General features: G+C 39.1%; 1 protein-coding gene across 1 annotated transcript in view; it reads left to right on the top strand.

Annotated features, from left to right (window-relative positions):
* PLEKHM3 (pleckstrin homology domain containing M3) overlaps positions 1–12,583 on the top strand; it is a 169,474-nt gene that overhangs the window by 61,890 nt on the left and 95,001 nt on the right. The window contains exon 4 of the mRNA XM_006921397.3: positions 10,775–10,920. Coding sequence (XP_006921459.1) covers positions 10,775–10,920 — 146 coding nt within the window. The remainder of the gene's footprint in view (positions 1–10,774; positions 10,921–12,583) is intronic.

Below are 12,583 nucleotides of genomic sequence, written 5' to 3'. Positions count from 1 at the left end.
CTTCTGCCAGATAGATTTCTCATGTAAATAGTCACAGGGTCGAAACATCATGGGCACCTTTGACTATCCCCTTGCTACCAAATCATTTGCATTTTATCTCCAGAGTATCTCTTTCATTTTTCCCCTTTCTGCTCCCAAGCCCACTGCCTACTCAAGCTCAGACTGATGCGGTAACGTGTCAGCTGGTTCTCTCCCCTTCCAGTGTTTTCTTGCCAGTTAATCTTTCTAAAATTCGGATAGCTGTTCTGCCTCAAACCACTGGAGCTCTCCGGGTATCTTATTGTTTAGTAAGGACGCTTCCCTATGAGCATTCAGCAATCTTATGTTCTAGCCCCAGTTTATCATTCCAAGCTCTTTTCTCAACATCCCTCTAGCTATAGCGAGCTTCAGGCAACTAGAATATTTAGTGTTTTCCAAATATGTTCCCATTTTTCTGACTTGAAACTTCCTTTGCCAAAACCTTTTTTTAGGGCCCAGCTCACATGCTTCTGTGTCTACAGAGTCGTCCTCAGTCTCCACAGTTAGAGTGATCACTTCCTCTCCCTCGTCCCTTAGCTTATGCTTTCTACCTTATAGATTTGTATTTTTGCCCCCTACCCTGTCCTTTATATTTAGAGATGATGTTAATGCTTGTGAGGTCCTAGGCTGTATTCGCTGATGAACTAAATTACATACTGTTGTATAATTGATTCATATTTTCTTTGCTTGTCATATTGTCATCCATAAGGAGATAATTTTCGGAATATCTTCCACAAGGAGATGGCTATGAGGAAATTCACCTACGTAGTTCACTGATGTTGCTCATAAAGTGCCACATCAGCCACTTCATTTAGGATCTTCCTTTTTTATTAGATGTACAACCATGGACAGAATTACTTTACCTGCCTCAGTTTCTTCATTTGTAAAACGAAGATAATACCTACCTCATAGAATTGATAAGAGAATTAAATGTGTGTGTTTGTGTGTGTGAGTGTGTGTGTGTGTGTGCATGCACGTGCATGTGAAGTATGTATAACAGTGTCTGGCATGTTGTAAGCTCTATGGTAAGCACTATGTAAGTATTGGTTTATCCATTTGCCTATTTATTAAATATTTCCATTTTAAATTGCTTGCCATTTTTTTCAAAGTTTTGGGGGAAAGAGCAAACAGGGACAAAAGTTAATGAGAAAGTTTAAGAAGAAAACAAGTATAAGAAGATATTTAATGTAGACTGATCTAAATATACCAGATGCTGAACTTATCTTATTTTATTTATTAAACCTACCCTACTATAAATGCTAGTACTGAAGCATCTTACTGTTAAAAAAAAAAAATTAAAAGTAACTCAGCAAATCATTTCTTTGGAAGTGAAAATCTGTCACAGATCATTATGGTTATAATGAAGGGTAGCTATTTAGTAGATAGAAAAGCAGTCAGAATCTCTAGAGCGGAGCACATATTTACTTACTTGCCTTAGCAAAAATCAAGATTTATTGCCTTTCAAGATAAATTTTGACTAAATATTGACTTTAGGCTCTCAGTCATTGTTTGCCTGAAAGGCCAATAAATCTTGACACTTCTCAACTTGAGTTGGAGTCTACTTGGTATTTATTAATTTATTTAATAAGATTTATAATCTCAACATTCCATGAGACTAAACAAACAGTATAGAGTTTAGCAAGAGTAGAAAGTCTTTATATTTTCTTTTCTTTTTATTTATTTATTTATTTTTTGCTACTGCGAAAAGCTTTATTGTTTCCATTTGGTTCACAGATTAGGAGAAGGCTCCAGAGTGGTTAAAAAAACTGCCTGGTTGCTGCAGAGGGGCCCCTCAAAGTCCACTGTGCTCTAGAGGCTCCTAGTCCCACTTAAGAGTGAGCCTTTTCAAGAGATACTCGCCCAGCCTGTGCAGGTAGTCAGATGGCTACCTGTTTTCTTGATAAGTTTCACCGCTTCATTTAGGAAGGGGCTCTCCAGGAAGTCATAGAGATGGAGGTCTGTGTTGCAGAGCCCAGGGCGCATACATCCCAAAGGGCCCGGCTCAGGTTTTTCTCTAGGGCCATGGCAGCTTCATGGCGTCCATGGCGTAACCCCACTTACCTTGGGATGGCTTCTGCGCATCTTGAAAGAGGACATGGCTGCCGTGCTGGTTTTGCATTTTTACAAGAAGCTGGGTGCTCTCCCGCCTCTCCTTGGCCAACTCACCAAAAAAAGTGTCCCAGGTTCTCCAGAGCCATATCATCACAGTGGAAATAGAAACCCAGAGAGAGATAGGTGAAGGAGGCCCGCAGATACACATTGACCAGGTGGTTGATGGCGGCCTCCACCTTGGAGGTGGACGAATCTGGGAGCTCATGATTGGTCGGCAGTAAGATGCTAACCACAGAAATCTGTGTTGACTGGTCCCCGACACAGGATGGTCAAGAAGATGGTTTTGGAGGTTGTGATCGGAAAGGAGGTTGAAGGGTGGTTGGAGGCTGGAAGAAGCAGGGAGTCCCCAGGTCTGTTCCTTCTAAACACTGCTGAAACAAGAGGCAGATTTGGGAGTCCACTGGCACACTGCCTTATATTTTCAGTCAGCAGTAATTACATGACATGTGATTTTCACTTCATTTCTTACTTAAATATAGTACCTTTAGCACTGGTAATATGACATACAAATCAAAGCTGACTTACCTGTTTATTTTTATTTATTTTTATTTCATTTTATATTATTCTATATTTTATATGCAGCATAAAGGTTAGACATTTACATAATTTATGAAGTGATTCCTCCTGATAAGTCCAGTACCCACCTGGTGCACCGACTTCATTTCTTACTTAAATATAGTACCTTTAGCACTGGTAATATGACATACAAACCAAAGCTGACTTACCTGTTTATTTTTATTTACTTTTATTTCATTTTATATTATTCTATATTTTATATGCAGCATAAAGGTTAGACATTTACATAATTTATGAAGCGATTCCTCCTGATAAGTCCAGTACCCACCTGGTATACCATACCTGGTTATTACAGTATTATTGGCTATATTCCCTAAGCTGTACTTTACATCTCGGTGACTATTTTCTTAATTAATTAATTTACTTTTATTATGGTGACATTGGTTAATGAAATCCAGTAAGTTTCAGGTGTAGAATTCAACAGTACTGACATACCCGTTTAAATATTCATTGCAAAAAAATTTAATCGAGGTCAGGGGGGAAATTTCATCAAGACTTATAGAATTCTTCTAAATTTTAAACCAATTACTATTCACATCGGATGTTTGTTTGTTTATTTATTTATTTATTTATTTTTGCTTTAATAAGCTTTTATGGGTATTCAATGAAGAGGTTAACTTCTCACTTTAGCAGTTGTAATAGTTAATAGTATTATTAAATTGAGTCTATGATCTTTTGAAGACTTCACCTGTGGTAGCTCCCATGCGCAGATCCCACGCTCAGATGTGCTGGTGTGCAGTTCGGGTGTTTTTTATTGAGTTTTAGATGTTCAGCTTATTGTTATTTCTAGGGGAGAGATCTGAGGACGTCTCCCACTCTGCCATGTTTCGCCACACCTCCCACATTGGATGTTTAAAAGTATCTTTCTTCGGTTGCCTTACTCTGCAAGTATAATCAAGTAACACATGATTATACTCCTTAGATGGCCTCTGTCTTGGACAGTTGATGTCTGCAGGTCTTAGCCTCAGTCTCCTGTGTCTGTCTGTCCTTATCTCTCCAGGTATAATGTGTTCTGAACATTCATTGTGCCCAGGGGCAGTGCTCCTACTTTACAAGTATTACATTTGTCATTTTGCTATGTTGAAAGGAAAATCTTTTAGTTAGGTACATCCATTTTGTCCAAGAGGAGTTATTTACTTCTCTTATATTCTTAAAGACTTAGCTGTCCTAGCAACAGCTACAATTCATTCTACAGGTGCCAGCTTAAGTTATCCCACGTGTGTCAGCCGCGATAGGAACAGTTTCCTTCCGAGTGTTACTAACGCTTTTTAACATGTGTCAGCCCTTTCGCTGTGCAGCCCAACTTTTTGAGTCAAAGTTTTGGCCAACAGTAAGTGACAATTTCTTTTTACAATCTCTCACCGGTATAAGGGCCATTTATAGACCAACATAAAATGAAGTCCACCAGAAAAAATTGTTTTCTGATGAACAGATATGAAAATCAGTATAGCTTTGGAAAGAACCAGTCAGTACGTTTCCAGATTGCACTTTGCTTTGTTGCACTTCATAGATGTTGTGTTTTTAACAAAAATGGTTGCAAGACCTTCCATCAGCAAAATGATTACTTACTACTTGCTTCATTACAATACTTGATTTATTGTGGTTGTCTGGAACCAAACCTGCAATATCTCCAAGGTGTGCCTGTATGTGTATTCCCTCCCAAACATGAAGTTTTCATCCCCCGGGAAGAGACTTAAAATGTTATGAAGAAAATTGTTTTGAGATGTCAAAGTCTCAAGTGAGCCCATAAACTAAACAAAGGAACTACCAGCACTGTGCCTGCCGTACTAGTCACATCAGCAGTCCGGGCAGTGCACAATTGATTTTTCTTGATTTCCCTTTTTGTTCCTTTAGTTTCATTTGAGATGCTCGTAGGTACTCTATGCCTTATAACAGAGAAAATGCATACTCAAAGGTGTTTGTTTTCATGTGCCTGATTCTCCACCCAAATATTTCATGACTTAACTGATTTTATGATTAAGTACATGCCTTCTATTTTGTGGGTCACCGCCTTGTCTCACAGACAGAGTAACCTGGATGCTTAAGATGGGAAAAGTTTTAGGTCACTTACAGTAGTCTCCCCTTATCCACAGTTTCACTTTCCGGTGTTTTAGTTATTCATGGTCAACCTTGGTCAGAAAATAATTGAGAAATAAGCAATTCACAAGTTTGAAATTATGCGCCATTCTGTGTAACGTGATGAAATTTCACGCCATCCTGCTCTGTCCTGCCAAGGACGTGGATCATCCCTTTGTCCAGTGTATCCTCGCTGCATACTCTCCCTGCTGGTTAGTCACTTGTAGCTTTCTCTATTATCAGATCAACTGTCATGGTATCACAGTGCTTGTGTTCAAATAACTCTTATCATTATAGTTGTTCCATTTTCTTTTTAGCTATTGTTGATAGTCTCTTACTGTGCCTAATTTATAAATTAAATTTTATTATAGGTATGTATGTATAGGAAAAAACTCGTGTGTGTGTGTGTGTGTGTGTGTGTGTGTGTGTGTGTAGAGAGAGAGAGGGTGGGGAGGGGGAGTCTGATACTCTACAGTTTCAGGCATCCACTGGGGGTCTTGGAACATATCCTTCACAGATAAGGAGGGACCACTTCACTTCTAAGTAGGTGTTTCTCAATGCCCCTCACCCTCGGCCCCTTTCCATCACCATTATGTAGAGTTCCTTCGCCTCAGTTCCACCGGTGTTAACTTGAGAACACCCATGTGGTCAGTCTCACATCCCAGCTCTGTCCCGTCCTATAGTGGGTAATGCAAGTCCGGGCACCAGGGTTGATTTGCCTCCACATCCTTTAAAGGATACAAAAACTACATTGCAAAAATTGCTTCTGCCCTCTGTCCAACAATCCTTGTTTAGACACCGTGCCCAACTTTGTGCTAATCCTCAGCTCATTAAACAAAATTTTCGATGGTATACCCAAAGTGACACCTAGTTTTAAAAAAAGTATGTTTGACACTTAACTACTACACATTTAATGAGCCATTGGTTCCAGCCTGCAAGTTAAGAAAGCTAAGTTCTTTATGACTTTTCCCCCCAATTCTTGTAAAATGTCAAGTTACTGAATCCTCACTTATGTTTTTCTTCCTTTTGGAAATTCTGGTCTCTCAAGCATGTGATCCAAGTCCAGGCCTTTGAGCCACACTTTACACAGTGCTTACCACAGCTCGCTGTCGCATGCCAGAACACTGGATGGAGGAAGGAGAGAGGTACAGGGCAGCCCCTTTTCCTCTCGTGTGACCATTCTCTCCCTACCCCTGTAAGCCTATGGTGAAAACAGGTATGAAGCTTCCCAGTTTCATTTTTTTTTTTTATTTTAACAGAGCAAATGGAAACTTGTCTTCTCACTCTTTTTATCTTGTTTCCTCCCTTTTATAGATGTTCCTTCTTTCTTTTTACTTGCCCTGTTCTCTCCTTAGAGCTTTTCTACCTTCCAAATACAAAATACTGGATTTACCTTCCCAAATTAGGTAAAAGGGGTAGCATGGCTGACTCAGAAAAGATTGTGTGTTCTTTCTTTAGTGAGAGAGATCCACCTGGATCCAGCCACAGTCCTTGTTACCCCTCTCACACCCGTGAATGTTCTAACTGCTGGTCAGGGGCAGGCGGGCTGAGTTGGTAGCCCTGAAGTAGAGAGAAGGTGGTTGGCTCCTCCTCGGGTTTCAGCTTCAATAACACCACGTTGCAGCCAGTTGAGCTAACTGGGTACACTCGTTAGTAGAAAGACTGTGCCTTTGTGGAGAATTAGCCAAAATTTCTGCTTCAATCCCCAGAAACAGATTCTTTTGGGTGTCTTAAAAGGCCATTTGGGAAATGGACTGTACATGCAGCAAATAGGATTTCGGTTAAATGGTTACATTTATTTCCCAAAGTGTATCAGAGGGGAAGCTAAGCTCTTCAGAGCTTGTGTTCATTAAAGATTTGAAGTGGGGTGGGAAGCAATAAAAAAAAAAAAGGCCAGTGGGTTCCCTTGTGAGATAGTTTTTTGTTCCTATGAATTGAATACACTCTCTGAAAAGTTTCAAAAAGAGACTAGGAAGAATGTATTTGCTTTGATCCAACATGTGGAGTGTTCCCTACTACAAATGCTCTTTAATTTAGAAACATTGTTGAAAAGTCTTATTTGAAAGTACACACAAATATAATATGTAAATAAGCCCTAATTAGTTATTTCAATTAATTATTTTTTGTCTCTGCTTTACAGCTCTATTTTTCTCCCCATAATGTTGCTTGTCAGAGTCCAGCTTTGGCACCCTCCAAAAAATGTGCGGTTCTAACAGCAATTATTAAGAAAACACATTTTTTCCCTGTTGAAAACCTCACAATGATAGTGAAATTTCAAATTGTGTATCTTTAAAAGGAATTGTTTCAGACACTTTTAGTCTATGATTTGGTAGTGTAATATTAGAGAAGGAAATCTTGCAAATCTTGCAATTAATTGAAAGAACAGGTGTTTCCTTCTTCAAATAAATGGTATGTGTTGTTTTTAGAAAATAATCTACATCAGGCCACCAACTGTCTTCTGATCTTCTTTCTTGGCCATCCTATGTTCTTTCAATGACAAATACACTGGATTTGAAGATTAAAAGTTTTCATTCTTTTTAAGTCAAATAAGATTCTTCTCAGTGGGGACATTAAATGCTATGGAAAAACAGAGATAAAATGAACTCAGGTTGTTTCTACATAGTAAATTTTTTTTTTTTTTTTGGAAATTGACTAAGAACCTGAAATGTTGATTTTGGAAGCCTAGAAAGTGAACTATGTGACAGATTATGAGCTCTTCACCGAGTGGTCTATACACCCTCTGCACTTCACTGGAATAGAATTTTAGAGCTTGGAGGGACCTTTGCAAGTCACCTAGAAATCGCAGGCAATCCTCAGCTTTTACCCACCACCATTCCTGGTGGGAGGTGGGCAGTTGGGTAGAAATGCAGGTTTCTGGGCCTTGCCCTAGATCTACAGAATCAATATCTCAAGGCAGGGTTGAGGTCTACATTTTCCATAAACATCTCCAGAAAGGTTCTTATGCTCACTGAATTTGGCAAGCCACCGATTTAGGCTAACCTTTTAATTTTGTAGTGAAGAAAGCAAGCCTAGAGAGTTGATGGATCAAGCTCACAGTGTACCCTAGACAAGAACAGGCTTCTTGACCCTAAACTTGTGTCTATCTGTACACCACATATCCAAAACAGTCCTAAGCATACAGATAGGTTGAAATCTACTTCTGTCATTAGGGATGATTTCAGCACTGAGTGTTGGAGAGCATGGTTCTAAACAGGCAGTAAAGACACTCAAGGACTGGAGGCAGCTTTTGTGCTGCTGCTTCAGTCTAAACTAAAACCTGAATAAAACTAAGCTGTGTTCTCTCACCTTTCTCTCTTTTATGAGCCTGGAGACCAACGTAAAGTGGCAGGGGTGTTTAGCTCATTTAGTTAGCTCATGTAATTGAACCCCCAGCATGTTAGGCTTTGGACCTGTATGCCTGGTTGATATCCACATTTTTAGGCTATGTGCTTTCTTAAAATGCACATTTATGTATTTCAGTATTGGCTATGTATGTTGCATCTAGAAAATTACAATAAACTCATTAAAAAGTATAGACTGATAAGCCCAATAGTACTTTCTAAAGCATATAGAAATATCTAGCAAATCCTTACTGATGTTTATCATATCCAAATTTCAAACAACCAAAAATGTAAAATAACCTAAATTTATTTCTGCAATATTCTTTGGCGAGAGTTTCAACTATAATGATGATCTCGAATTTCTACGAGATCAAGATTACTTTCTCAATTATTAGGAAAGATAGAATTCTACTCAGTGTCATTTCAGTGTTAAGTCATTTTGACTGTCTAATTTTTGGAAACAGCAATATCCCAGTGTCTGTAATATGTCAAGTTCCATTCAACTTTGTTCCATAGTCCATGTAGATGAACACATGTGTAATGTATAATTTTTAGAACAGGCAACATATTTTCTCAGAGAAATTATCAAAAGTAGGCTGTTGCAAGAGGCAGATGACCAGGTTAGGAGGATCAATTCTAGAATAACTATGAGAAATTAAAATCTCTGTATATGTATGTGGGTGTATGTGTGCCAAATAATATTCAGTTTATCATCCTTTCAACATAAACATTTATTGATGGTCTGTTATGTGCAAAGCTCTGTATTAAGTCCTAAGGATACACAATAGATCTGAGAGGTTTATAGTGTGGTTCTGCCTATACAAGCACATAAAAAGGCATAACAGTTTACGGAGACATGTGCTAAATGCCAGATGGGCAGTGTAGTCAGCGAGTGCAGCAGTCGGCGTTCCAATGTTCATGGCCTTGCGATGGTGACAGCTCCTCCTGCGTCCAACAGAAGCAATGTGTGTCTTTGGTTCTTCCTTATCTTTTACACATATCACATTCCTTGAGCAATCTGAAAACAGGAGCTTGTTAGGACTTTGTTGCTACTCAATAGTGAAGAAATAGCTGTTTTAGGAAGGAAGAATGTTGAGCTCTTAAAGCATAATACCAACACATTTACTTTGTCTTTTTTTTTTTTTTAATTTTTCAATTACAGTTGACATTCAATAATATCCTTTTACTTTCTGTCTTTTAATATCTCTGGTACTTAAAAACAATAGGATCTAATTCTCTTTCTGAAGGATGCACTGTGAAACTGATTACGGATACCATTTTGTGATGAAAATGAAAGTTCTGTGAGTTTTGTGAGACTTTTACTCATGCAGTTCATGTGAATCAGTATCTTCTTAGGTTGGCGATTTGTTAAATAAGTATGTTTTAGCTCCTTCGAATGAAAATGGGGTGCAACACTGATCACTCTAATGTTATTGCTAATATTATTAGTATATCTTTAATATACTACTAATAGTAGTAGTCGTCGTCGTTATAGTAGTAGTAGTAATTCATTTTGTGCCCACATCGTAAAATAGGCTTAATGTGAGATTTCTTTGATAAATACAGTTCTTAGTACCCAATCATGAAATGCGCCATATGGAAGGATTTCTAAAATGAAAGCTATTGATCAAAAATGTCAGAAAAATTATGCTGTTTTTATAATTGTGATTACCTGTTTTGGATTTTGTCCTTTGGGTTGATTGTGACAGAATTTCTCTACTCATCAGTAGAAGGTAGTTCCTCCTCTCTAAGGAAAACTAATGGCTTCTTTGTGGCAAGGCCACGATAATTACCAGGTCCCCTGAGAATACCAGGACAGTGCTCACAGAATCATGGACTTCTTTTGACATGAAAAGGGCCTTAGCAATCATTTGCAGGCAACCAGTGGCCTTGAGTATTGGGCAGGATTTGGCAAAGTAGAGAGAGAAGAGGGTGTTATGTAAGGAGAAATAATATACAACAAGATATGGAGGGTGGAGTGAGCGCACTGTGTTTATTTGGGGAACAGCGAGGAGAGTTCTCTGAAGAGGTTATATTCCCATTGGAGACTGTAGAAATAAGTGGTTGGAAAGGTGAGACGGGGGCCAATCGAAGGACAAATTTCTTTCATTAATTTTGTAAGCAAAGGAAGGCTACGTATCAGTTTCTAGGATCATTTGTAGAATCAGACAAGCTTAGAGCCAAGTCCAAACTTCTCCTCCTATTGGCTGGGTGACCTCAAGACAAAATACTTAACCTGGCTAAAACCTTGGTTTATTCATCTATAAAATAGAGCTGATAATATCTCCCTCATAGGGATATGTGGGTTATATAAGATATGAGAAGCCCCAGCAAAGTGCCTCGTGGAAATAGAGTTTCTGAGGAGGGAAGCAAAGAGAGAAAAGTAGGGTTGTAGAGAGACTTATCTCTGGCAGCTGCATGCAGAGAATAGGGGATCAGAGGAGATCAGAAACAGGGGGCCCGTTTCAGGGATCCCCCAGGAGGCAAAGGGGTTGAAGCAATCAGGCTAGGAAGGAGGGGACATATCGATACATGGAGTCTCTGCAGTTTCTTTCCTGTTGTGGAATTTTGTTTAACTTGAGGGTTATATATCTTTGTTCTTTGCTTTTGAAAGTACAATAATCATAGACTTTTGCTTTTGCTTTGAACAGGATGCCAGCGATCCATAGGCCTTTCCAATGGGAAAGCCAAGGTGTGCAATTACAGTGGGTGGTATTACTGCAGCAGCTGCCATGTGGATGACAGTTTTCTCATCCCGGCACGCATAGTCCACAACTGGGATACTTCGAAATATAAGGTAGGTACAAAAACTAAGTTCACTTCGTAATAGTAATTTGGATCCAATGTTGTCAGTGGATTATAAAGATGATGACATAAGAATTTGAAGCAAACTTGGTTAGGTAGTCTCATAAAAGCTACAAGATTTTTCCCACTTTCTCCTCTGTTACGTTATCTCCCTCCCTTCTATGGTTTTAGCTACCAGGACTCATATGATTCCCACTTTTCTCTCCAGCTCCAGTTTTACTACTGAAAGTGGGATTTATGGAATTAATTGCCTAATGGACATCTCAACTTTAGTTTTCAACCTAGTTTTCTTGAGATGTGTGAATTGGTTAGCTGCATCGTACAGCATTATCACTGGAGTGCTACTCTAGGCTTCGGGTTCTTTTATGGTTCTGTGTCCTGCTACCTAACAGAATTCTGTGACCTGATCTGACGAGAGCTAGTCTGATCCTTCTGCCAGAATATTGTCACATCTAACTTGAACAAAACTTCTCTGCAGAGTGCTGTGTACAAAAACAGGCTGTATGACTGTTTTTATATCTCCTTGCTAATTGATTTTTGAGATCTGCTTTCATTGTAACTATATCACCTGGGAGGAAGGTAGGCAGAGAAGGGTCCTATAGCTGTCACCTGCCTGTAATCTTTGAAGTCTAAAATGAACATGAAAATTGTGAGTGGTCAATGGGTTTACACCCCGGGGCAGCTGTGTCTCCCGTTCTACCCAATAACTATCCGTATCTTCACGGTCTTCAAGATGCTTTATTCCAGTCCTTCTCAGCATATGACCTTGTCTCCTACTTCAAGGAGAAATAGAAGCTATGAAATATGAATATGAATACCTATAAATCTATCTATATTTGTACCTATCCTTTCTGCTTCCTTTTCTGTCTTGGGAGCAAGAAGAGCCCTTTCTCTTGCTTAGAGAGCACCCTTTCATGTCTGCTCCAGATATTTTTACCCATCTGCGGAATCCCTGCTCATTCTCCCAGAGCTGATAAAAGTGTGTCCTCCTTGGCAAAATCTTCTCTGATGTTCCTTTACCTTCCTCATTTGTTACATTGCTGGCTCTCTCCGTGCCACCACCATGTCGTGTGTGGGTCTCTAGAATTTCACTTTTTAGGGGTTAATAATAGGAGCTTGTTGTTAAACAGGCATTTGTCTAACTCCTACCTCTACCTCTAATTAGAAGCTTGATTTGTTGGGGCAGATTACTGAACTTCCCTGAGCCTGTTTCTTAATATGTAAAATGAGCCCAGACTGCCTAGGTTTAAGTTGTAGCTTTGTCATTTATTAGCTGTCTAATCTGGCTAAGTTATTTAGTCTCTCTGTGTTTCAGTTTCCTCATCTGGAAAATGAGAACAGTAACAACCCATATGGTTACTGCTGGTTAAATGGGTTAATGCACGTGACATGTTTAGAACAGTGCCTAGCACATGGTGTGGGCCACGTAAGCATTTGTTCTTATTATAATTCATATCTTTACCTAAAAGAGTTGCATAAATTGGGATAAGAAAAGCACTCTTCAAATGACTGTGATAAGCACTTAAAGAATGGAAGTTGTTATAATTTTTATTATCCTCATATTTACATAACAGCCAGCTGCTTTTCTGTCTTCTAAGGGTGAGCTCCCTGGGCACAGGGCACCTCTCTTAGCACAGTTCCTGGCACACAGTTTA

This window comes from Pteropus alecto, unplaced genomic scaffold, assembly GCF_000325575.1.
Source record: "Pteropus alecto unplaced genomic scaffold, ASM32557v1 scaffold3, whole genome shotgun sequence".
NCBI lineage: Eukaryota > Metazoa > Chordata > Mammalia > Chiroptera > Pteropodidae > Pteropus > Pteropus alecto.
This window is presented reverse-complemented; position numbering and strand designations above follow the sequence as displayed.